Below are 26756 nucleotides of genomic sequence, written 5' to 3' on the forward strand. Positions count from 1 at the left end.
GCTGGTCTTAGCCTCCCTGACCAATCTCATGTAAGCTTACTGTAAATTAGCCAGCTAATAACCTGTTGAACAAATCCTGCTCCTGTTCCAATATACATTATTTCTTCAATCAGTGTTTTGAAAACCTAGTGTTTATGTTGCTTTTGTCCAGAGTGACTTAAAGCTCAGATTTAGAGTCTACCCTTTATACACTATATTGCCAAAAGTATTCGCTCACCTGCCTTGACTCGCATATGAACATAAGTGACATCCCATTCCTAATCCATAGGGTTCAATATGATGTCGGTCCACCCTTTGCAGCTATAACAGCTTCAACTCTTCTGGGAAGGCTGTCCACAAGGTTTAGGAGTGTGTTTATGGGAATTTTTGACCATTCTTCCAGAAGCACATTTGTGAGGTCACACACTGATGTTGGACACAAAGACCTGGCTCTCAGTCTCCGCTCTAATTCATCCCAAAGGAGTTCTATCGGGTTGAGGTCAGGACTCTGTGCAGGCCAGTCAAGTTCATCCACACCAGACTCTGTCATCCATGTCTTTATGGACCTTGCTTTGTGCACTGGTGCACAGTCATGTTGGAAGAGGAAGGGGCCAGCTCCAAACTGTTCCCACAAAGTTGTGAGCATGGAATTGTCCAAAATGTCTTGGTATGCTGAAGCATTCAGAGTTCCTTTCACTGGAACTAAGGGGCCAAGCCCAGCTCCTGAAAAACAACCCCGCACCATAATCCCCCCTCCACCAAACTTTACACTTGGCACAATGCAGTCAGACAAGTACCGTTCTCCTGGCAACCGCAAAACCCAGACTCGTCCATCAGATTGCCAGATGGAGAAGAGCGATTCGTCACTCCAGAGAACGCGTCTCCACTGCTCTAGAGTCCAGTGGCGGCTTGCTTTACACCACTGCATCCGACGCTTTGCATTGCACTTGGTGATGTATGGCTTGGATGCAGCTGCTCGGCCATGGAAACCCATTCCATGAAGCTCTCTGCGCACTGTTCTTGAGCTAATCTGAAGGCCACATGAAGTTTGGAGGTCTGTAGCGATTGACTCTGCAGAAAGTTGGCGACCTCTTCGCACTATGTGCCTCAGCATCCGCTGACCCCGCTCCGTCAGTTTACGTGGCCTACCACTTCGTGGCTGAGTTGCTGTCGTTCCCAAACACTTCCACATTCTTATAATACAGCTGACAGTTGACTGTGGAATATTTAGGAGCGAGGAAATTTCACGACTGGATTTGTTGCACAGGTGGCATCCTATCACAGTTCCACACTGGAATTCACTGAGCTCCTGAGAGCGACCCATTCTTTCACAAATGTTTGTAAAAACAGTCTGCATGCCTAGGTGCTTGATTTTATACACCTGTGGCCATGGAAGTGATTGGAACACCTGATTCTGATTATTTGGATGGGTGAGCGAATACTTTTGGCAATATAGTGTATCTGAAAGTTATATATATTTTGTAAAACTCCACTCCATGCCTCACATCAGGGCTCACTGAAATCTTTTTATTAGTAGAAATCAACAGATTTTATATAAACTGACTATAGTGTGTCTTTCACTAAAGTGAAAAAAAGCAATTCACAAAACAGTAAAAGCATTTCTCATAGTACATTTCTAATTTCTGATCACACAGAAAGTAGACATTTGAAAGTAAAAATTAAAAATTGTAACTTTTAATTTTAACTTTTAACTAGAATTACATGAGAATATGAGAACAATGCCTAATACAGTTACAACTGCTCAGTACATACAGCTTGAACTGGAAACATTTGATCATTTTCCTGTGCTTTAATCTAATTACTGAAAAGCACTTTCTCACAGATCCATGTTTCCTCAGTCTCGCAGTTCCTGTCATTCCAGCAGTTCCTATTGGGAAACCCAGTCTCAGCACAGTCCTCCTCCCCCGCATTATTCGGTTCCCCTCCACACCAGAACCTGAAAACCAGATCAGTAGCATTAACCAGATCAGTAGCATGTAACATTGTCTTAAAACATCCATTTGCTAAAACCATCACTTTTACACCTACGCAAGTTAAATAATGACTTTTTTTATTTAGTTAGGCTTCTTGTAAAATGGGATATTTGGGTATGAATACAGAATTAATTTCTGTTTCCTACTTAGTGGTCAGTGGTGTACCGTCCACCCATTTCCACACTCCCTCTCTGTCTCTGTCACTCACACCAATCCAAGCTCGACTGTTGCTCAGCTGATTAACGATGAAATCCTACAATTAAAAAGTACAATCTTAATATGAAGCACTTTGATGTGTCTCACATTCTCTTTCTCTATCATGCTCACCTGTTTCTCTCTGCTGTTTATGACGGCCAGGTCTGCTCCTCTATTTCTGCAGTCTTGTCTGCTCTCACTCCAGGTTTTCTTGCCAGCAGAGACATAGTAAATCTTGGAGTTGAGATATCGCCATCCCAGTTTGAAATGTGAAACTGATCAGACAGAAGGACACATCATGTTTAGTGCATTTCCATAAAACACAATTCCAAACAATCACAGGAGCTCCCCACGTTTTCAGCAATTTTCCAATACATAGTATTATTCTTAAGAAAAATAATAACATGCACTTTTATCCGTTTACGGTTACATTTAATGGAATGGAAAATTTGTGGAAAATGTACTGACAAAAAGTTGACACTGGAGACCTCTTCAATAAATGTTAAATAAAACAAGATAAAATAAGATGTGATAAGAAGGCTTTTCTCTCTTAACAACATTTTTCTTACTTAAATAACCTACTTTTATCTGTTTATTATTATTCCGGTGAAACAATAATGCAATAGAATTTTAGGACATTTTCTAACCAAGTGAGAATTTAGCAGGTTTGCTTACCTATAGCAGCCAAATTCATTTGAATGGTGTCCTTTTCCTTCTGTAACTGATCACTCTTGTTTGTCATGTTATTATATCTGGCTTGTAAAGTGATCATTTCCTTTGTCAGTTCCTTCAGTTTGGCTTCTTGTTGATCTTTCTCTCTACTCAGGTCATAATTAGTGGACTGTAACTGGTCTCTCTCTATAGTCAGGTTGTTGTAACTAGTCTGCAGTTGGTCTTTCTGCATAGTCAGGTTGTTGTAACTAGTCTGCAGTTGGTCTTTCTGCATAGTCAGGTTGTTGTAACTAGTCTGCAGTTGGTCTTTCTGCATAGTCAGGTTGTTGTAACTAGTCTGCAGCTGGTCTTTCTGCATAGTCAGGTTGTTGTAACTAGTCTGCAGTTGTTCTTTCTGCATAGTCAGGTTGTTGTAACTGGTCTGTAGCTGGTTGTTTTCTGTATTCAGGTCATTGTATTTGACCCACAGCACTGTGACAACAGTCAGCAGGATCACACACAGCAGCACCACACAGACTGCAGTCAGGTTGTAATATCTTCTCCATGCAATGTTAAGTCCTAGGACACAGACAATTATATCTACATTGTAGCTGCTCATTCATGACTGGTCTTTTGAGATGTGTCTTTAAAATGGAATAAAAAATACAGAGAAAAAATAAGGGTCTTGCCATTTATAGTATACTTAATTATGTTACATAACACATTTTTAAATATTCTGAGTCATGTTCATTTGCCCTGTAATTAATTTCCATAATGACAAAGTCATTACATATGAATGTCGTAATAAATGAATAAAATGTGTGTGTGTGTGTTACCCAGGTTTCTTCTGGTGCTATGAGTAGCCTGGTCATCTTCATCCACGCTCATACCTTCGTACAAATTACTGCTAAGAAATAAAGTGTTCTTACTGTTCTGTTTATCTAATTTATTTTCAGTCGTACAATTAGAATTGATGTATTTGTCCTGTGCAGTCTCCATTCTGCTGTGTGTTATTGTATCAGGGTTTATCCTATCTGTGATAGGATGTGTGAGGTAGCGTGTGTATATGCTCGCCTAAGATTCGTTTCTCTGAATGAGGAAGTTTTTGCTTCTACTGACACTGCAATTTTCTTCATTTCCAAATGAACAAAAAACTCCATGAAATGAAGAGTCAGTAGAAACAAAGTGACCTGAGGACATGAACTCTGTGTGAACATTCATGGAGTCTCCTTAACAGTTCATTGTTGCAGTGTTTAGAACAAATGACCTATTTTAACTTCACAACCATGTTGGTATTGCTGAGCCTTTCCCTTTCCAGAGGATATTAATTAGAGAGTCAAGGTATGGGGCAATTTCAGTATAATAATATATAGTATGTATCTAAAATGCAGTACATTAGAACAGTAATATTAAGTGTTAATACTGATATGTTGTAAAACTTTACATTAAGATTTGCATAACTAACAATATTATTACATCACCAACCTTTGCTTTAATTAACAGTAACAGTATGAACAAGTCATTCAGATGCATTCAGTTTAATTCTTTTATTTTAGTGATTTTAACAATTAAACTTACTGCGTCTACTACAACCAGTAATCTAAAAATTGATTTAAGACTAAATAATTTGAAAACGTGAAAAAAAGTCATTAACAGAGATAACTGTAGGGTAAAACTAATTCTGCTGTATGAATACTGTTATACACTTTCATTAAAGGTTAGAGGGATTAAGGAAATATTAGTTGCAAACATCACTTAAAAATTGTGCAGTGCTTTACATTTTCTTCTAGCAGGAATCGCAGAAGTTCAATGACTTGTTATTCAGTCAAAATCTGCATCCAGTTTTCTTTTTGTCTTCTGTTATTCAAGGTAAAAATCAAACACAATAAACACTCTGGTTTATGCTAAACATGATAAAATTAAACTTCCTGAAATATGGTTGTTATAATCATGTGACCAGTGATTAAAAAATAATAATAGAGACCAAGACACAGGTACAGTAATGTTCTTTTCTTTTCTTTTCTTTTCTTTTCTTTTCTTTTCTTTTCTTTTCTTTTCTTTTCTTTTCTTTTCTTTTCTTTTCTTTTCTTCAGAGCATGGCTTGTCATTCCAGCTCTTTGTAAACCCAACAACAGGCTGTATTTAAATATAGAATTAAGTTTAATCCTCTTTTTTAAATTTACAGAAGTTGTAAAGCTGTTATACAGAATCATTCAAGCTTTTTTTCAGTTTAAGAGACTGACTCCCAGGTGCTTAGCTAAATATTTTCATCTCACAAATCCCAGCTACAGCATAGTTACAGGGATAATCAGCCCAGGTCGAGATATTATAGTTGGCTTGTTTGTAGCTTGTTATAGACATCTTGTTTGTTGCTTGTTTTATCTAAAATCATTTGGTTCTCCATTCCACCAGAACCTGAAAACACAGAGAGAGTCAGAATGTCTGTTATTTCACATCTGAAGATTCAGACTGATAGAATAACTGCTTCATTGGAAAACTGCAGTTCACTGATGTCTTACGTTGATGCCCGATGACGCCTGAGATAGGCACAGGCTCCCCGTGACCTGATGATAGATCAGATAAGCGGTACAGACAATGAAATGAAATTCTTACGCAGTGGTCAGTGGTGAACCATCCACCCATTTAAATTCCCCCTCTGTGACTGTCCGTCAGACTAATCCAAGCTTCAGTACAGCCAAAACATTTATTGATGAACTCCTGTAATTGTCACAGCACATTATGAATATCAGTTTTTTTTTCCAATTTAGCTATGATTAGTTTATATATATATATATATATATATATATATATATATATATATATATATATATATATATATATAAATATATAGAGAGAGTCAGATATATATATATATATATATATATATATATATATATATATATAAATTGAAAAGAGTTTCACATAAATGCTCATGCTCTTAAAGTTTACGTAAATACACGTTAATTAGTAAAAACTAACCAAGTTTCAGAAGCATGTTCTGCAGTCCTGATGTCTCATTCTGTAACTGGTCCCTTTGCAAGTGTAACTGGTCTCTGCAGTAGTTGGTCTTTTTGAACCTTTAACTGTTTTTGTTGTTTGTTCTTCAATTTGTTCAACCTAGTCTGTAACTAGTCTCTTTCTATATTCAGGTTGTTGTTACTAGTCTGTAACTGGTCTTTTTCTCTATTCAGGTTGTTGTATTTGATCTACAGCACTGTGACAACATTCACCAAGAGAACATACAGCAACAGCAGCAGCACTGCAGTCAATCTGTAAGATCTGCCCCCTGCAGGGCCTCCTGGGAGAGATGAATGATCACAGATTCACATTCATGTTAGTCTTATATTCTGTAAGCAATCAAAACAGGGGTGTTTCTTAAGTTGATTTAACATTTAGTAGATACCTTAATCAGTCTTTAATAATCTGAGTAAAAGAAACCTGAAGCTGGATTTGGACACCAAGATTTCTGCAGACTTGTCACACTGCAGAAGTTGAATCCAAAAATCCTGGCTGTTTATGATGTTGCTGACTCGAAATATGTCACATCTTAATACTTGAAACTAGATTGTATGATAATGATCAGCTATAATGATCAACAATCAAGTGAGATTACAATATTGTCTTTTTCTTCCCCATTCCAATCCCCTTCTTCTTTTAAATGGCAGATTAAATCCTTCATTCAATGTGATACTTCCTCATAGGACTTCCTCTTTTCTTATTTCTTAAAACTTTGGTTAGTGGCCCCCTGGTGCTTTTTGTGATCTATTTTTAGGTCACCTACAGACCATCATAAAGATACATACTGCACTGTTTAATTGAAATGCTCTATCAATGCATTTTTTTAAAAAAATTCTATTGCATTTGCATTACTTATGCATTTCTATGCTTTATTTGAAAAGTAAGTTATAAAGTTATAAAAGTAATGCATTGGCATTGGAAAGTTTCTGTTACTGATTACGTTAAAACAGCTAAACATCATATTCTCTCGAAGTTGATAGGAAAGACATCAACAACACAGATAATCTCACCATATCAACAGTTAGTTCAATTAATTAATCGATTCATTATTAGATTATGTGGGCCATCCACCACACACCAAGTCCCTGTCTGTGAGCTGGTGTTAGACCCCCTGACCAATCTCATGTAAGTCATCTTCCTTGACTCATGTAAGCTTACTGTAAATTAGCCAGCTAATAACCCTCACACTCACACTGTTACAGTCAGTCTGTAACATTTATTTTAGTTATATATTCTCTAAACTATCCAAACAGAGGTGCAGTTGGTTTAAATTTACATTAAAATCATTTAGCAAATGCTTTATATCTGGAAGTTATATATATTTTGTAAAACTGCTTTGTCACAATACCTATTGTTTAAAACACTATAAAAAGTGGAATTTAATTGAATTAATGTTCAATCTATCCAGTGTATTTCCCCTCCACCAGAGGGTGCCATATGCTGACTTTTTAACCAATTCTTTGCTTCCACTACTCATTACCAGTTTGTTACCATAAAAATCATGAATTTACAGATATCACTGTAAGAAGCTTTATGATTTGCTTGTTAATTTTGTGGGTTCTTTCTTTTAGTGTTCAGTGTTTGTTCTTGGGGTAAATTGTTTCTACAACAGATCGATGATCATATCTTGCCCTAATGTGTCACAATTAGTCTCACAGCTTTTGAGTTTTCCCTTTTATTAGTTTTTCTATTTAAGCCCTGCACCATGACAAAGCAGATGTGGAGGCCTCCAAAGTCTGAGTCAGAGGCAGCGAACCGCACATATTCATTGTTTCTATATTTGCTGCATCTCATTTCGGATGCTGCGTCCTCCAGAGATTGCAGTTTGCTGCATACGTCATCAAGAATGTCCTTTTTGAGAAAAGTAGCCATAATAAAATTGACTATTCCTTGTGAGGTGTGAAACACTGTAGCCAAATTTCTTTTTTTACTTTGTTTTACCTTTGTGTGATTAGTATCTACTGCCGTGGCGTCCTGGGGCGATTCTAGATTTTTCATATAAAAAATAAATAAATAAATAAAATAAAATAAAGGTTTGACTAACAGGGTAGGGTGCTTAACTTATTGCAGCATTCTACTGTATTGCATAGATGTGTATAACGTTTGAGTACTGAACAAGCCAAATACAAGTCTTCCTGATCACACACACACACCGCCGCCGTTTTATATGAAATTTAAAGGGGACTGAGGCGATCATGAATTTGTGTACAGCTTATGGAGAATTGCAGAATTGGAGGGCTAAGTAGAAAATGCCCTAGCGACGCCCAGGAGGTTTTCTCTGGCTTCTTTGTTTTTTTTCCATGTGTGAATGACTATGTGCATGAGTGTATAAAGTGAAGTGAAAGTATGTGTATGAATGTTTCTGTGGTGTGAGACTGACTGAAGTCTCATGCACAGTGAATTCTCCATCCTTGTGTCATAAGAATAGGTTCTGGACCCATGCAGCTTGTTATGTTACAGAGAAACCAGAAATCATAAAGTCCTCTGTCCTAAAGATTTTCTTTCACAAAGACAGTACAATGCACTAAATCTAGAGTCTCCTTCCATAAATTACATCAACAGTCATTTTCTTTTAGATAAAACAACAAAATCTCAGCAATCATTCACTGAGCTTTGACCCAGTAATCAGTGCTGCACACTTCACACATTTCCAGCTCTCCTGTATACCAAATCATTCAGTAAAGACCTAAAGCAATACACACTTTCATTTGTATGAAACATTAAATAATCAGAAATGTGTTTGTTATGCTTAAAAATAATAGGCCAAGACACAATTACAGTAATGTAGAATTGGCAGTATTTTATTTATAAGTTCTATTTTTTTTTATAAGTTTATAACATAAAAGGACTTTTCTCACAGACTCGCTCTGCTTTATCGGATCGTGCCCTATTGTTCAAGCTCTTCATAAATACAAAAACAGGATGTATTTAAATACAGAATTAAGTTTAATCCTCTTTTTAAATGTACAGAAGTTGCAAGACTGTTACATAGAATCTTTCAAGCTACCTGATAGTTGCTATTGTGAGAATAAATAGAAAAGAAGCACAGACATTTCATTTAGTTTTTTTCAGTTTAACTGACTGACTCCCATGTGGTCAGTTAGATAATTTAATCTCACAAATCCCAACTACAGCAAAGTCACAGGGAAAATCTGCCCAGGTCGAGATGTTAGAGTTAGCCTTTGCAAAGCCTGTTATAGCACAGTCCTCTTTATTTTCATAATTATTTGGTTCTCCATTCCACCAGAACCTGAAAACACAGAGAGACAGAATGTCTGTTATTTCACATCTGAAGCTTCAGACAGAGAAAACCTGCATCATGGGTGAATTTCAGTTCACTGATGTCTTACTTAGTGGTCAGTGATGACCCATCTACCCATTTAAATTCCCCCTCTGTAACTTTGTCATTCAGACCAATCCAAGCTTGAGTACCGCCAAAACTTTTATCGATGAACTCCTGTAATTGTAACAGCACAACATGAATATAGATACTCATTTATTCTCTCTCTCTCTCTCTCTCTCTCTCTCACCTGTTCCTCTCTGCTGTTTATGATCACCAGTTCTGCTCCTTTCTTCATGCAGTCCTGTCTGCTATCATCCCAGCTCTTCCTTTCAGTAGAAATGCTGTAAACACTCATGCTGAAAAATCTCCATCCTAGCATAGAGTATTTACACAAATATTGATGTACGCATTCAATAACATAATGATTTTTCATAATGCTTCAGGGATTGTTAGATTTCTTTATTAATACTTGGTTTCCTTTTGATTTTTATAAACTTTCCACATGTTTAAAAACTCATTCTATTGTAAATGCAGGCTAGACAAGACAACATAGAAATAAATGTCAATAAGATTTTTTATGAATTGCATTAATACATTTTTTTTTTTTAAATGTGACTAACAGAAGTGTCAAATTCAATTAAATGTACACAAAAGAGCTCATATCATTAACCAGGGTTGTCAGGTTTAAATAAAATTGCAAACTATAACTTAAAAACCACACAAAAGTATTAAATTACATTATTATGATTCTTGTCCACTATAATTACTTGCTGTAGTTCTTATCTTGCAATAAATAAAACTACACCAGGTTACGTATGTAATCTGGTTCCCTGAACCAGACGCTTCGTCATGACTGACGCTATGGGAATGCTTTGTAGTAGTGCACACGCCAAATTATTGGCTTGGATAGGACACATGACAGAGTACATCGTGTCAGCATGTCCATATAAGAGCATCTACGTCACATCCCTCCAGCTTCCATTTGTCTGAAGGAAGCACGAACGGATGCCTGGGGTGTGGCCAACAATGCATCGTCTTGTTCCCTTTTCAGGGAACCGGGTTACATACGTTACCTTGTGTAGTTCCCTTTCAAGAGAACTCAACGCTGAGTTAAAACTGATGCTATGGGAACGTCAATACCCACGTTACCACACACTGGTCAATGTCTGTCCCCCAGGGCCACGAGAGAACACAAGTAGAGGACACCAATCAGCTCTGAATGACCTGGGACCCTGGAGAGGGGTCCAGGTCCAGGTTATAGACCCTGATGAAGGTGTGCAGAGCAGACCAGCCTGCTGCAGCACAAATTTCCTGGAGGGGAACACCCCTAGCCAAGGCACTAGATGAGGCGATACCCCTAGTGGAGTGAGCCCTGACCCCTAGAGGCGAAGCAATGTCATGTGCCTCGTAGGCCTGGGTAATGGCCTCTACCACCCAGTGTGCCAAGCGCTGCTTTTAGACCAGATTACCCTTCTTCTGGCTCCCAAAGCAGACAAACAAGGAGGAGGACACGAGCTTGAGTGGTGGACATAAGTTCTCAAGCTAGCAAGTGCAGCCTCTCCTGTTCTGCCAATTCATGGGGTGGAGGACAGAAGGCCTGCAGGATGTCCGGGTGACTGGCCATCCTGTGCACCTTTGGGACATATCCCACCCTGGGGAGCAAGATAGCCTTGGAGATGTCAGGGGCAAATCGGGGTGACCGATAGAGCCTGCAGATCTCCTACCCTTCTAACGGAGACTTAGAGCAGCTAAGAGCAGAGCGGTTTTAAGGGTCAGAAACTTTTTAAGGGTCAGAAACGTCTCCGAGGCTGACTCCATGGGCTCAAAGGGGGCTTCCAGCAGCCCCTCCAGGACCACCTGAAAGATCCCAGGTGGGGAGGTTTGGTCTGCAGGAAGGCCTCAGCTGCCTGGTACCATGCAGAAAACGAGAGACCAGATGGTGCCTACCCAAGGAGGCCCCGAGGACAAGGTTGTGGTTTGCAATACCTATATGATACCTTACTGTGTTCTGTCCAAATATCTATATGAAATTAGGCATCCTTGAGGTCTATCGTCACAAACCATTCCTTGTACCTAATCTGCAATGCGATAAGTTTGAGAGTAAGCATCGTGAACTTGAATGTCTTTAATGCACAGTTAGGAGATTACAGGTCCAAAATTGGACGCAGCCCCCGGTCTTTCTTGGGAATGACAAAATACTGGCTGTAAAAGCTCTCAGTCTGGAAGGGGAACCTGTTCTATGGCCCCTTTTGTCAGAAAAGAGAGAAGTTCCTCCTGGAAGAATGTAGTTTGGTGTGTGCCGACGACTGTGGGCAACACTACCTGAAATGCAGGATGACAGGTGGAGAACTGGATCCTGTACCCTTTCCCTATGGTATCTAGGACCCTGGAGACCTGAAAGAGGTGTCAACCTTGTGCTGACCTCCCCAGCACCCTGAAACAGTGAGGGGGGCAGGTGTGGCTGCTTGCTGCAGTGAGGGTAGGGATAAATTCCTTAAACGCTGCCGACTGGTGCTTCACCTCTTGGTGCTGATCGCTGAACAGGCCCTGAGGCAAAATTTGGGTGTCTAGGAGAAAGGACTTGTCTTTGTCCTTGATCCCTGATAAATTAAGCCACAAGTTCCTCTTTGTGGCAACTAGCGCAGCCATAGAATGGCCTATGGTGCAGGTTGCCTGCTTCGTGGCATGGAGCGCAAGATCTGTGGCTCGACGCCGCTCAGAGACTGCCTCAGGGCTAACTCCCTTGCCACAGTCAAGGAATTCCCCTCATCGCCCACGTCGAGCTCCTCAGAGCCTGATGCAGACAATAAAATATCCACTTCCGTGTCGGGAGAAATCGCAGCACGTGATCCCGAAGCCGAAATGTGGATATCAGAGTCAGGGGAGAGGAGAAGAGAAAGGGAAGGACCCGTCTCTTGTTCCACTTCTGCTAACTCCACCTGTGAACCTCATGATCTAAGCCGCCGCGCCGCCGGACCTGAGCCAGGAGGCGCAGGAGCTAAAAATAAAAAATAAAGCCAAAAAAATAAAGCCAAGCAGGATCGGAGCTTGTGAGGAGGGAATCTCACAATGCACGCAACAGGCTCCCTCGAGAGCTGACCGGGCATGCTCTTCTCCCAAACAAACCATGCAATGTGATACAACTGGGGCATGGATGCACACACCTCTTAAAATTCTTCGATGCCATACCTGTTCTGTGGTGTGTAACATAGATGCCCTTATATGGACATGCTTGCGCATATTCCTCTGTCAGATGTCCTATCCGACCCAATAAATTGAGCTTCAGACACAACTTCCTCAACAAAGCGTTCCCATAGCATCAGTCATGAGTAGCCTTGAGTTCCCTCGAAAGGGAACTATGGAAGTACATTTGGTAGTGAGGGAGCTTCTCCATAATTGCACATCAGAAGGAACTAGAACGGCAACTGAATCAAATATTAAATGTATTGAGCTGTGAATGTGAACTTTATGAAGATAGATATCATTTATTGAATGGCTGATATATGGTGAGTTATGGTGTTCTGCCTAATCTGGCCCTATGATGTCATCCACATTAACTTTTAAGCTGAAAATTGACATAAAATATCTATTCTTTCTAACATTTTAGGGCATTTTCTTGATCAACAATAATTTTCCAGGAACATATTTTACAAAAATGATTTCTCACAAGAGCAACCTTAAAAAATATAAATAAAAACAACAACAAAAAAATCACAAAAAACAACAAAACAAAGTAAAAAAAATATTGCAAAAACAACCAACTGGTAAGGATTAACTGTGAAATCTTTAATTTATTCGTAATTAGTTAATTGATTATTTGGTACTATTTGGTATTATTCCATAGTCACGTGTAGTGTCGAGTTAAAAATGAATGAAATATAATTCATATATGAAAAATAGTTTTCAACATTTCACGTAAACACAGTATTCACCTACCCAGGTTTAAAAGAACACTGTGCAGTATAGAGAGTTCTTGGTGGTACTGATCTCTCTCTAACTGTAACTGGTCTCTCTCTTCAGTTAGGTTGTTGTAACTTGTCTGTAACTGGTCTTTTTCTCTATTCAGGTTGCTGTATTTGATCCACAGCACTGTGACGGCAGTCAGCAGGAGAACACACAGCAACACAACACACACTGCAGTCAATCTGTAAGATCTGCCCACTGCAGGGCCTCCTTCTAAAGATGAATGAACACAGATTAACAATTATGTTACCTATATTCTTTAAACAATCAAAACAGTGGTATTCCTTTTGTCAGTTTACTTACAATTTATTTACATTTGATACCTTTATCCAGAGTGACTTACAGCTCAGACTTACAGGCTACATATTAATAATCTGATTGATTTGGACATCAAGATTTCTGCAAACTTGTCACACTGTACAAATTGAATCCAAAACACCTGGCTGTGTTTGAGATTGTATGATCACTATCAACTACGAGATTAAAATATTGTCTTTTTCTTCCCCATTCCAATCTCCCGCTTCTGTTTAAATGGCAGATTAAATCCTTCATGCAATTTAATACTTCTTTATAGTATTTCTTCTTTTTCTTATTTATTAAAACTTTTGTTAGTGACCTCCTGGTGTGTTTTGAGTAACATCTTTTTTGTGATCTGTTTTATGTTACCTAAGAACCATCATAAAGATAAACTAGAATGTTGCATTTCCAGAAGAAAATGTGAGTGTGATTGCGAATATGTTGCTTAAACTATTGCAAGACATGCTAAAATAATATTTAAAAGCAAAAGTCACAGTTTAAAAAGTTTAAGGTAGTTTATGTGGCTGTAGAGTAAGAATTCAAGCTGTAGGAACAGTTTAAAGATGATGTGTCCTTAAAAAAATCTCTTCCCTCACTCTAGCTGACATCACACACACAGTAGCGGTCTGAAGTCCTTGAAAAATACATTTAAAAATCCATATAAACTAAACTATAATACTTATCAGCATGAAAAGTAATAGCACACTTAAGCATAACATGGGCAACATTTTAACATTGGAACCATGTTTCTAGGACTAGTAATATTTTACATGCTTGTTTACGGCATCTCCCGAAAACATCCGTTAAAAACCGAGAAAAACTGGCATGCCAGTCCCAGGCATGGTATCCCATACTACTCCAAGTCCTGTCTCACAGCCTGCCACATTTGTCCATCCCTGAAAATCCAGCCCCTAACTCTCTGCCTGCTTCCAGACCAGAAACCTTTAATGAGAGACTCTATGTCATACAACCATTTGGTTGTGGAGGACACTTTCCAATTTCAGTTCACTGATGTCTTACTTAGTAGTCAATGATGAACCATCCACCCATTTAAATTCCTTCTCTGTGTTACTGTCAATCACTCCAATCCAAGCTTCATTACTGCCAAAATTTTTAGTTATGAATGAAATGAATATGTAACAGCACATGAATATAGATACAGTCATACCCCACCCTATGTCATTAATTGGTTCCAAGTCGATTTTCACTGTAAGTCAGAAATGCCCCTATAAACTGCTGTATATGTTGTGTACCCTATAATGACACTATGACTGAATATATGTATTTTCTTATTTTATAAAAAGAATTTGGTTCAGTTTGGTTTTATTAGCCATTTTTCATTGTTACTATGTGATGGAGGGACCGACGTAAGGTTGTGTAAAGCGCCGTAAATTGGATTTAATTTTTCAATTTAATATTTAAGGATGAGCGATGTATAGTCAGAATCGACATAAGTCAAAACGACGTAAAACTGGTAACTACTGTACTCATTTATTCTCTCTTCCTGAAATGTGGTTGTTATGGTCATGTGGCCACTGGTTAAAAATAATAATAGAGACCAAGACACAGGTAGAGTAATGTAGAAGTAGGCAGTGTTTCATTTGTAAGACGTTTATTCAAGTTTCTAAAATGAAAGTACTTTTCTTTTCACAGACTTGCTCTTCTTCTTCAAAGCATGGCTTGTCAATCCAGCTCTTCGTAAATCCGAAACCAGGATGTATTTAAATATAGAATTAAGTTTAAGCCACTTTTTTTAAATTTACAGAAGTTGTAAAAGCTGTTATACAGAATCATTCAAGCTACATTCAAGACTGAATCCCAGGTGCTCAGTTAAATATTTTCATCTCACAAATCCCAGCTACTACATAGCTACAGGGATAATCAGCCCAGGTTGAGATATTATAGTTGGCATGTTTGTAGTTTGTTATAGCACAGTCTTCATTATTAAAATCATTTGGATCTCCATTTCACCAGAACCTGAAAACACAGAGAGAGTCAGAATGTCAGAATGTTAATTCACATCTGAAGATTCAGACTGATAGAATAACTGCTTCATGGGTAAATTTCAGTTCACTGATGTCTTACGCAGTGGTCAGTGGTGAATCATCCACTCATTTAAATTCCTCCTCTGTGACTGTCAGTCAGACCAATCCAAGCTTCAGTATCGCCAAAACCTTTATTGACAAACTCCTGTAATTGTCACAGTGTAAGGACTCGCTGGACACAGGAGAGGTAGATTCCATATGCGGATCTTTATTGAAATCAGCAGGCTGAATCAGTAACGGTGAGGCAGGCAAAGGATCAAAACCGGAAAAGCAATAACTAAGCGACCAAAACAAAAACGGAAAACAGGAACCGCAGAATCAGGAAAACAGGCAAGGATCATACACATGCATCAATCAGAAAGGCTAGTAACAGCAAGGCTTGGCACGTGACACAGGGAAACAATGCTTCACGTTGGATCAGAGGGAGCATGCTGCTTAAAAGTCCTAGAAACAGGAAACAGGAAACGACATGTGCACAGTCAGTATTCAGGCGAGGGCTCCCTCTGGTGGTCTGGACCTGTGAGTACTGTGACAGAACCCCCGAGCCGCCCAGTGTATTTGGCCCAGGGTAGGAACTCACTCCACCTTTGCTGTTCACGGCTGAAGTAGGTCCAAAGAAACCTCCCCAGTTCTTGGTTGAGATGTTCCACTTGACCATTAGACTGTGGATGGTAACCAGAACTCAGGCTGACGCTGATGCCTAGCTGGCAGTAGAACTCGAGCCAAACACGAGGCGTGAACTGGGTTCCCCGGTCAGACACGATGTCCTCTGGCAGACTGTAAGTGCGGAACACATATTGACACACAGCCTGTGTGGTTTCCATGGAAGTGGGGAGCCTTTTCATTGGGACTAATCTGCAGCATTTAGAGAAGCGATCAATGATAACCATGATGGTGGTGAACCTGTGAGATACTGAGAGGTCTGTGAGGAAGTCAATGGATATGTGGGACCAGGGACGCTGAGGAATCGGTAACGGTGAGGCAGGCAAAGGATCAAAAACCGGAAAGGCAATAACTAAGTGACCAAAACAAAAACGGAAACCGGGAACCATAGAATCAGGAAAACAGGCAAAGATCATACATATATATCAATCAGAAAGACTAGTAACAGCAAGGCTTGGCATGTGACACAGGGAAACAATGCTTCACATTGGATCAGAGGGAGCATGCTGCTTAAAAGTCCTAGAAACAGGAAACAGGAAACCATATGTGCACAGTCAGTATTAAGGCAAGGGCTCCCTCTGGTGGTCTGGACCTGTGAGTACCGTGACACACAGCATAACATGAATATAGTTACTTATTCTCTCTCTCTCTCTCTCTCTCTCTCTCTCTCTCTCTCTCACCTGTTCCTATCTGCTGTTTATGACCACAAGATCTGCTCCCTTCTTTATGCAGTCCTGTCTGCTCTCATCCCAGCTCTTTCTTTTAGTAGAAATGTTGTAAATGCTCTTGCTGAAAAATCTCCATCCTTGAATAGAGTATTTACACAAATATTGATGTACTCATTCAATAACATAATGAAATGCTTCAGAGACTGTTTGACACTTTGTTTCATGACAGCACTTGTGTTGCTTTCATTCACTTTCCACATGTTTAAAAACTCTTTCTATTGCAAATCGAGGCTACACAACACAACACAGAAATTAATTATTTGGTTTTTTTTTTAATGCCAATAATATGTTAAGATTTTTTTTAACTGCATTAATCATTTTTCTTAAAAGTTGCTAATAAAAGTATTAAATTGATTAATCACACTTAATTTTTAATGTGAAAAAACAACAACAACAAAACTGTTGTCAACGAGCGGTAAATATAAATTTTATGTCGATTACTGTTTATTGAATGACTGATATATAGTGGTGTTCTGCGTAAACTGGCCCTGTGATGTCAGCCATGTTGGCTTTTAAGCTGAAAATTGATATAAAATATTTTTTCGATATTTTTCTATTATTTTTTCTAAAATTGTAGGGCATTTTCTTGATTAAACAATACTTTTCCATAAAAATATTTTGTAAAAAGTATTTCTCACAAAAGCAACTTTAAAATGTAAACAAATAAGTAATAAAAAAAATAATAAAAAAGGCACAAAAAACAACTAAAGAAAACAAAACAAAAATATTGCTTAAACATAAACTGTATGAGCAAGCAACTGGTAAGGATTAACTTTGGAATCTTTAATTTATTTGTAAATAGCTAATAAATTATTTGGTACTATTTGCTACTATTCCCTATTCATGTGTAGTGTCTTGAGTTAAAAATGAATGAAATATAATTTGTAGATAAAAAATAGTTTTCAGCATTTCACTTAAACGCAGTATTCACCTACCCAGGTTTAAAAGAACACTGTGCAGAGTTCTTGGCGATATTGATCTCTCTCTAACTGTAACTGGTCTCTCTCTTTAATCAGGTTGTTGTAACTTGTCTGTAATTGGTCTTTTTCTCTATTCATGTTGTTGTATTTAATCTATAGCACTGTGACGGCAGTCAGCAGGAGAACACACAGCAACACAACACACAGTGCAGTCAGTCTGTAATTTCTGCTCCATGCAGTTTCTCTTAGCGATGAATGAAAACAGATGCACACTTATTTTATTTTATTTGAGTAATGAAAATAGAGTCATGGGTCAGTTTTGATTTTTCCATGTCCAGCATTTGGTAGATGCACTTCCAGAGCTATGTTCTAGCCTTCAACAGAAACATTATGATTAAAAATCTCATTGACGCTGCCTTTAAAATCAACCATATCTAATCATATTTTATGCAGAAAATGAACCCAATTAAATTCCTCTAACAGACATGTGATAACTACATAAATCCTGTAACAATACACCTACATTAAAAGAAAATGAATGTTAACAGCACAACATGGACTCATAATAGATCCCCAGTGAGATATTCTTTCTGCAGCTACTGTTTTTTTAATCTGTTTTTCTCCTTATCCGTATTCGTGACCCAAAACTGCCCTGTGTGAACAGTTCGGGCTGCTGCTGGTGGTGTAATAGTGTGGATAAAGTTTTCTTAGCACTCACTGGGGCACAGTTGAGCAATATCTGAATGAAACAAACTTATCATTATTAGAATATGTCTACATTTTGCTAATCTTATAATGAGACGCATGATAAAGTACCATGTTACAAAGCACACATCGTCTCAAACCAGGTTCATCGAACATCAGTGCACTTCTCTGGTTTCCTCAGCCACCAGAACCCAAGAAAGCACCTTTGGCATGTTAAAGTCAGAACATCAAGACTAAAAAAAAGTTTTATCCCATCAGGCTAGTGAACGACATCCATCATCTGCAGACACAGATTACCCTCTGATACTGAGATTTAACTACCCCTATCCTTCATACCGTACACATACACACACAATGCAAAAAAACACCAGAGACTTTATAACATGCACATTATTTTGTTTCTTACATTTTTCACTGTTTGTGATTTTGTGATTTTGTAAATTACATCTTGTGTCTTTTATATTTCCTCACATTCTTATAATTTATGTCAGAGGCTCATTAGTCATTAGGCAATATTAGTCATTCTCATCTCTGGTGAGGGCATGATCTTGAGCAAAGAAGGAGATTAAAGTAACACGCGTTTATTTATCTTCCTCATTTTAATGCCAGATATCTGTCTTAAGCAATTCAGGACTTTATCGTACTTCTGCTTTTTCTTGTGAGGTGGTTATTTTGTAACATCACACAGTAGACACTGTGATGAAGGTGAATTGTTTTATATTTTCATATTTACCTAGCTTACTTACTCGTATTGTAACTTTTATTTGCTTGTATCAACACTTAAGGTGAAAAACAGTGACCCTGAGATTGTCGCAACTTAAAGTTGCAGTTTTATGTATGATTGTGACACTGGAGAATCCTTCCAAAAAGATGATCTAGAAATGACTCCTCATGGAAAACCTCACCATATCGCCAAACAATTAGACATTTTGTTAACATTTGCTTAATACCGACATGTTTTTAATCACTGTGTTCACTCTAAGATTATATGGACCATCTACCTTACAAATCCTTGTGACTGAATCATCATTCCACCTTCGAACCAATTACAAGCACCCTGCTATAATATTCATTCACAGACTCAGGCTGAACAGAAAACGTTTCCAACCCTAGTGTTTCATTTCTTACTTATTCTCTCTCTTACTTATTGTCTTACTTATTCTCTTATTGCTATGAGATACATGATTTGAAACCTACCTGTGGGTTCATTCTTTATGCTCTTTACATCCACTGCTTCTGTCTCTGCATTAGGTTTATGATCTTTAACAGCGTCCACGCTGTCGTAGATGTCCACCACCATTTCTACGCACTCTCCTCCTTTCTCACTGTAGTTCATGTAATCAGAAATCTCAGACATCTCTGATCTCAAGTACATTGCCACTGTTTGCATCCATCAAACTCTGCTTTATGTGTGTAGGCTGTAAAGACACGGGTGACTTATTGTGGTCGATGAATTAGGAAATGATGCTTGTGTAATGCTGTTAAATGAGGAAATCTTCAAGCAGAATTGCACACATTAGTTTTGGTTAAACCCTCATGTGGCATAATGACAAAGATTTTCTTTAAATGTTTGGTATTTTGGTGTTATAATAAAATATACACATTTTATATATTTTATGTAGTCCTTTCCTTTAACATTTTTTTTTTTTTTTTAAATACTTAACACTTAAAAAACAAAACAAAACAAAAAAACAACAACACTTTACTGACTTTCTCTGATGCTTAAGTTCATTCTGGAGATGACTCCTGAACTGCTGCCATGCAATAGTCACTTCCCTTATTTATTTTTATCTATAGCCCCAATAACTAACAAAATCATAATTACATAATAAAAATGCTGGGTTACACATGTCTTTGATGATATGATGATATGAACTGATGATATAATCATGTTTAAGAAAGCACGTAGAGAAGTTGGTTCTCAAGTCTTCGAGAGTGTAAATGTCAAACCGGAGACAGAAGACAGAAACATGACCTACAAACTCATTTTTTTTTACATCTGAAAATGTAAGAAAGTAAGATAAAGTGTGTGATGAGGTAAAATATATAATGTATATAACATATAGTATCTATCATAAATCATAGATTAATCAGAAGTTATTTGATGTAACTGTGAAATAATACAGTATTTTATTTATAGCTTTTTATCTATGTAGATTCAATTATCTTCATAACGCAGATTACAGATTTTTACATAACTAATTATTCTGCCTCTTTAACTATTTGTACTATAAATGTCTTTTTGAATGCTTATTTATTTATTTATTTTTAATTTTTAAATCGTTTCAGAGACATAGTTTGAGGTTTGGTAATGAATCAGCTAATGAGTTTAGTTTAGCAGCCGCCAAGCAGACTGACTCCTTTGCTATATTTTTCTTATGACAATCCTTTCTTTCTTTCTTTCTTTCTTTCTTTCTTTCTTTCTTTCTTTCTTTCTTTCTTTCTTTCTTTCTTTCTTTCTTTCTTCTAGATTAAATGTGTTAAAATATGTGCTAATCCTGAAGTAAAAACCTTAATTTTGAGTGAACTGTTATTATTTGAGTTGAAATGTTATGATTGTTTTTATTGATTGGATCTAGAGTAAAAAATATGATTGGTACATATTACTAGAACAACTTGTGACTGTAAGTCAGTTTTACCAAGTAATAATCACAGAGCAATGGTTTTCTTTAATCACTTATCCAACTGATAACAAGAGCAAGATCATTGATCTTCCAAAACACTAAATGTTACTCTATGATTAAACTATAATTTTCTAAAACAAAATCTGACCTCTGCAGTGCTCAGTCCTAGAAGAGGATTAAACACACTTTTAGTTAATTTATATATTTAAAACCTAGAATCACTCTTTAAAACCTAGAATCAACCATACAACAACAGACAACACCGGAACACTGTGTTCAACCTCAGGAGCGGTCCAGCAAATCGGCCCCCACTTCCCATGAGAAGGTGCTGCCTGAGGTGTAGAAGTTGTCCATCACTGGGGTTAAAATAATTCAATAGTTCAATTTACTACTTCGATACTACTACTATTTTCTTGCTGGGGAAGAGTTCTTATGGTTACTGATACAATATATAAAACCTGGCATTAACAAATATTAACTAATATATAGATAGTATTTTTTACTCCCATTATTAAAACCATTTTGTCAATAAGATTAAAACTGAAACAAAGGCCCTGTGGTTTAAGATTTCTGTCAAGCATCTGTCACAGAAAATAAACATTGGAAAGAGGACCTGGGCAGTTCAATAGAAAGGCAGGTTTTCAGTAGTTCAGAATTCAACAGCTTTTTATTCTCAACAGTGTTTCATTCTCAGTGCCTGACTTATACTAATAATATGGTCAGTTTACTGACTCATCACTTATCTGCTATATAATCCAAGCACTTCAGGGCACACACACATGGTAGGATATGTTTATTGTAGCTTTCACTCAAAATGATTTATCAGTAAAGTTATGAAGCTCCCTTTTGAGGGAACATAATACTGCATCATGACTGATGCTATGGCAACGCTTCATTGAGAAAGTTGTGTCTGAAGCTCTGTGTGCATACACCAAATTAAAGGCTCGGATAGGACTCGTGACAAAGGGATTGCGCACCAATAAGTCCATATAAGGGCATCTATGTCACATTACTCCAGCTTCTTTGTCTTCAGGAAGTGCTCTGTGTATGTTGTGTCTATTGTTTGTCCTGTCTGTCTAGACTAAGGGGAAAAAAGAAATATTATGATGAGAAAGTATTTTAAGAGATGTGCGCCCCCGTTTTATCACAGAGCATGACACACATGCTCTTTGTATTGTTTGTTTGGGAGAAGAGCATGCCCGGTCGGCTCTCAAGGGAGCCCGCTTGGCTGCTTGATCATGGGGTTTGCAGGTTGAGTTGGCGGAAGCGAAACAAGTGACAGGTCCTTCCCTTTCTCTTGTCCTCTCCCCGACTCCAATATCCCCACTTCGGTTTCGGGAGCTGCCATTTTCCCAACCCCCATGTTGAGGTATCAAAGCCCTGGGGGAATCTTTGGCATGCCTTTTTTCCACAGCTTCCTCTAATTATTCGGCCATTGTTGGGCTTGAAAATCATGGGTATGCAGCCATGCTCAGGGCTGAGGAGATGCTTGCGAGCTATCGCACCTCTACATGGCTGGCATGGAGGAAGCCTGTGCTCCCTTCTAAGCCATGTAGAGTCACTTTAGCCCTTGTGGGGAAGGCCTACATGGCAGCAGGCCAAGCTGTTGCGGCCCTGCACACCATGACGGTGTGCGTGTGTGTACTGGAGGTCTTATTTCTCTCATGGCTTCTGGTCACTTGAGCCCCGGAACGTCATTTGCATAGATGCCTTCACTGAGCCAGCTGATCTGTTGTCTGCTGAAATTCCTGAGTTTGCATAAACACTTCTAGTCATCTCTGTTGCTGTCTTCCCTGAAGGGCCTTCAGTCTGTGGAGGTTCTGCCCAGGTGCACTGCAGCTCTCATTGACTGTCCTGTATGTGGTGTTGCTGAATATATATGTCTTTGCTCTATTCTCAACACAGGTCAAAAACCCCAAAAATTATTTGATCACTTTCAGCACATCTCTGTACCGTCTCTGTCTTTTCACTGCAGTGTTGAATGAGATTTCATTAGTCTTTACAGGTTCTGGTTCTGTATGTGAGGTTGTGGATGATCTGTTAATGTGGAATGTTAATTTGTCTGTATGTTATCAGACGGTGTCACCTTGGTATCTCCTCTCTTTATGCTAGACTTCTTTAAATCATGTTCATTCTGCGGTTTATTTGCTATATTTAATTTTTTTTTTCTGATGCTGATTGTTCAACTTTGGGCTTATTTGTAGTTAACAACCAATGAAACAGACCCTTAAACTCAGTGTCACATGACGGTGGCCTCCACAAGGCAAGATCAGACCCAAAGAGTTTCCTTTTTGAGAGGCCACTCACCGAACACCTAGGTACACACGCATGCATACACCCCTGCATGCACACACACTCCAGTGATACCTTGTAAACTATGACCAGCAGAGGGCTCAGAGCAAATAGCTTACATTATTATAGAAATAAAATATGATGATGTGTCCTGTTATAGGAAAATAATCAAAGAAAACATCCTGAAAACCAACACTCTGTCCTCTCATGTCCATTGTATGACAGACTCTTTCAGTCAACACAGCAAAAACTGTTCTAAAGCATGTCACTCCTACTGTGTATCACTTCCTGCCTTTGTTTCCTACTTTTGGATGACATGAAATCCATCTGTGGTATGGATTCGAGTATTTGAGGTAATTGTAAAAAAAAACAAAAAACAAAATACAGTAATTCATTTATCGTTTTAAATATATGTATAAATAGATTTAGTTGTCCTCATAACATACATTACAGATTTTTAACAGCTAATTTTTCTGCATCTTTAACTATTTGTACTGTAAACGTATTTACATACGTAAATAAATGATTTTCCTGATGATCACTGTTGTGTAGATAAAATTTAGGGATAAAGGGACAAATCAATGAATTTTAGGATCTACATAATATGTGCAGGTCTTTAATAAAATAAAAATAGCCCAGATAGCCCATTTATACCACTTAAGTGTTAAAAAATATGTGCTAATACCGAAGTAAATGATTAAATTTGAGTGAATTGTTGGAAATGAGATTATGTATTACTGTATTACAAGAACAACTTGTGACTGTAAGTGACTTTTACCAGATAATAATCAGAGAATAAATGGTTTTCTGTTATCACTTATCCATCTGATAACAGGAGCATGTTTTTTTTAAAAAATTGTTACTTGAATAAAATATATATATAAAGAAAATTGTTCTTTAAATACTCCAAATAATTCTTTATTCACAGATTTCATTTGAAAAAGAATTTATTGCCAGTGAAGGTTTGAACAATCAGGAATGACAATCAAACAAAATAGTAATGCAATAAACATGAATGTAAACAAACAAACAAACAAACATCACACTTCAAGCATGTATGCTTAGCTGGAGGAGTTTATATAATGTGAAACTGCGAGCAGGACAATGTAGAGGGTCATAACTCATCTCAGGTAGTGAGTTCTTTTAAATATGTTAAAAAATGTTGCTCTGGATTACTCTGGCAAGGGGGAAGTGAGGGTTACACCATCACAGCTTACTAATCGAATGGTACAGCTGATTATATACGCTATATTGCAAAAAGCTTTGGAACATCTGCATCTACATACACATGAACTTTAATGACATCCCATTTTTAATCTGAATGGTTTAATATGGATTTGGCCCGCCCTTTGCAGCTACATCAGCTTCAACTCTTCTGGGAAGGCTTTCTACAAGGTTTAGGAGTGTGTTTATAGGACTTTTTGACCACGTCTCTAGAAAGTCATTTTTGAGGTGGGGCAATGATGTTGGATGAGAAGGTCTGGCTAGCACTCTACGCTAATTTATCCCAAAGGTATAGGTGCAGGTATCGGTTAAGTACAGTTCACCTGGCAATCGCCAAAACCAGACTCCTCCGTCAGATTGCCAGACAGAGAAGCGTGATTCCTCACTCCAGAGAGAACGTCTTCACTACTCTAGCGTCCAGTGGCGGCATGCATTACACTACTGCATCTGGCACTTTGCACTGCACTTGGTAATGGAAGGCTTGGATGCAGCTGCTCGGCCATGAAAACCCATTCCATGAAGCTTTCTATACATTATTTGTTATTTATAAAGTACATTTTTCGTATTTAAAAATACGTCACAAAAAAATGGGTGTGGTTTTTGGGGGGCTGAAACGGATTAATAGCATTTCAATTCATTTTAATGGAGAAATTTAATTTGATATACGAGCAAACTGAGTTACAAGCTCAGTCACAGAACGAATTAAACTCATAAGTCAAGGTATTACTGTACTAAATAAAAATAATGCCAGTCTGTAAATAGTGAAATGTATCAAAATTGAGTTGAACATTCCTGAGTAACGTTTGCTCTAATATGAACATTTTATATGCAGCTTTCAATATTTGCTCACCAAAAGCATCTGGCATTTTCAGAGTTTTGTTTCTCTCCTGCCTTATCTGCTTGTTTAGGTTCTGAAGTTCATCTCTCTCCTGCTCTAACTGCTTACTTAGGTTGCGCTCTGTAACCAGTTTGACCCACAGCACTGTGATGGCAGACAGCAGGAGAACAAACAGCACCGCACAAACTGCAGTCAATCTGTAACATCTGACCTCTCTAGTGCTGAGTCCTAGAAGAGGAATAAACACACTTTTAGTTCATTTAAATATTTAAAACCTAGAATTACTCTTTCAATCTGTAACACATGTCCACATATTTTTTTGCAACCATTGATGATGTGAAATACATTTCATGGAACCCCTCATGGAAGTTTTATTATTCTGACTGTAACTCAGATTTTTAGGTTCTATTTTTTTTTATATCTTGAGACCCCACAATGTGCAGCTTTTCTAGTAGGATCTCCAGCTTTCCTAGTAGGATCTACATTAGTTTGCAGAAAACCATCTAATCTAACAGTAATGCTTTAATAGATACCACACACACACACACACACACACACACACACACACAGAGTGCGGGAGTGAGACTCGAACCAAGGACACTGGAGGTGAACGTGCTAACCACTAAGCCACCGTAGTTGTTTGCTTTTCCTCCCACGAAGTTTGCCACTGCTATTTTCCAAACAACAATTTCAGAATGTTCCGCGTTTAAATATTTTCCTCCACTAAAGTAGCCTCCACTGCTGGTTATTCAATCCCCATGTTCTCTTCCAAAATATCAAAACTTTTAGAATGTCACTTCTGTAAGTAATGTCCCGTTACCTCTTTCCTGCATACCATGTAGTTATTCCCATCGCCCGTGCTTTCCATTGAAAACTCCTCCCCCCGAGCGCTGCCATTATTGTTCAAAGCTGAGTTTAGGACAGCAGCAGAGCTCCTGATAATCCGGTTTTTGACCTCTATCAGGTGATAGGTGGGTTTGCTGTGATAGGAATGATGTCACCTGACAGAAAGTATATTAAATAATGTTCCGATTTTTAGATTGCGTTTATTTTGATGCATCCATGTCCTCCGCAAACTGTGTTTCATACATATTTAAATGATTTTGGTTAATGCAGGTAGAAAGCAGTGCATAGATTTCGAGATTCATAAGCAGATTAGACATTATACACTAATAAAACTACATTTATTCAACATTTTGTTGTGAAAACATCTACATATAATAATACAAGATGCCTGTCAAATACGAAACAAATCTATGTAAAATTATAGAACCATTATTTTTTATTGTTAATTGTCACTAATTGTATCTTATTAAAAAAAAAAAATGTATTCCAGG

General features: G+C 37.9%; 2 protein-coding genes across 5 annotated transcripts; both read right to left on the reverse strand.

Annotated features, from left to right (window-relative positions):
• Nucleotides 1-1076: 1076 nt before the first annotated feature.
• On the reverse strand, nucleotides 1077-3895 carry LOC131349225 (C-type lectin domain family 4 member M-like). The gene is made up of 5 exons (XM_058384744.1): nucleotides 3656-3895; nucleotides 2844-3398; nucleotides 2301-2443; nucleotides 2120-2226; nucleotides 1077-1936 (listed from the first exon to the last, which is right to left on the reverse strand). Exons 1-5 carry the CDS (start codon nucleotides 3816-3818, stop codon nucleotides 1795-1797), a joined length of 1110 nt encoding a protein of 369 aa, XP_058240727.1. The 5' UTR covers nucleotides 3819-3895; the 3' UTR covers nucleotides 1077-1794.
• Nucleotides 3896-8637: 4742 nt separating this feature from the next.
• Nucleotides 8638-19884, reverse strand: LOC131349239 (CD209 antigen-like protein C). 4 transcript variants are annotated; one of them, XM_058384765.1, is made up of 5 exons: nucleotides 19639-19884; nucleotides 13057-13293; nucleotides 9368-9492; nucleotides 9188-9294; nucleotides 8638-9087 (listed from the first exon to the last, which is right to left on the reverse strand). In XM_058384765.1, exons 1-5 carry the CDS (start codon nucleotides 19829-19831, stop codon nucleotides 8934-8936), a joined length of 816 nt encoding a protein of 271 aa, XP_058240748.1. In that variant the 5' UTR covers nucleotides 19832-19884; the 3' UTR covers nucleotides 8638-8933. The 4 variants fall into 4 exon arrangements, 3 of the variants coding, with proteins under 3 accessions (XP_058240748.1, XP_058240747.1, XP_058240749.1); XM_058384764.1 differs by having other exon boundaries at nucleotides 8639-9087; nucleotides 13057-13296; XM_058384766.1 differs by lacking the exon at nucleotides 9188-9294 and having other exon boundaries at nucleotides 8961-9087; nucleotides 13057-13296.
• Between the last annotated feature and the right edge of the window lie 6872 nt (nucleotides 19885-26756).

This window comes from Hemibagrus wyckioides, linkage group LG29, assembly GCF_019097595.1.
Source record: "Hemibagrus wyckioides isolate EC202008001 linkage group LG29, SWU_Hwy_1.0, whole genome shotgun sequence".
Lineage (NCBI taxonomy): Eukaryota > Metazoa > Chordata > Actinopteri > Siluriformes > Bagridae > Hemibagrus > Hemibagrus wyckioides.

Coding starts and splice junctions, on each gene's coding strand:
- LOC131349225 (XM_058384744.1), bottom strand. CDS start 3,818: ATGGAGACTGCACAGGACAAATACATCAATTCTAATTGTACGACTGAA. Junction 2,444..2,843: donor AATGAATTTGGCTGCTATAG/GTAAGCAAACCT, acceptor CTGTCTGATCAG/TTTCACATTTCAAACTGGGA. Junction 2,227..2,300: donor TAAACAGCAGAGAGAAACAG/GTGAGCATGATA, acceptor TTTTAATTGTAG/GATTTCATCGTTAATCAGCT.
- LOC131349239 (XM_058384764.1), bottom strand. CDS start 19,831: ATGCAAACAGTGGCAATGTACTTGAGATCAGAGATGTCTGAGATTTCT. Junction 9,493..13,056: donor CAGTGTTCTTTTAAACCTGG/GTAGGTGAATAC, acceptor ACTCTATGCTAG/GATGGAGATTTTTCAGCATG. Junction 9,295..9,367: donor TAAACAGCAGAGAGGAACAG/GTGAGAGAGAGA, acceptor TTACAATTACAG/GAGTTCATCGATAAAAGTTT.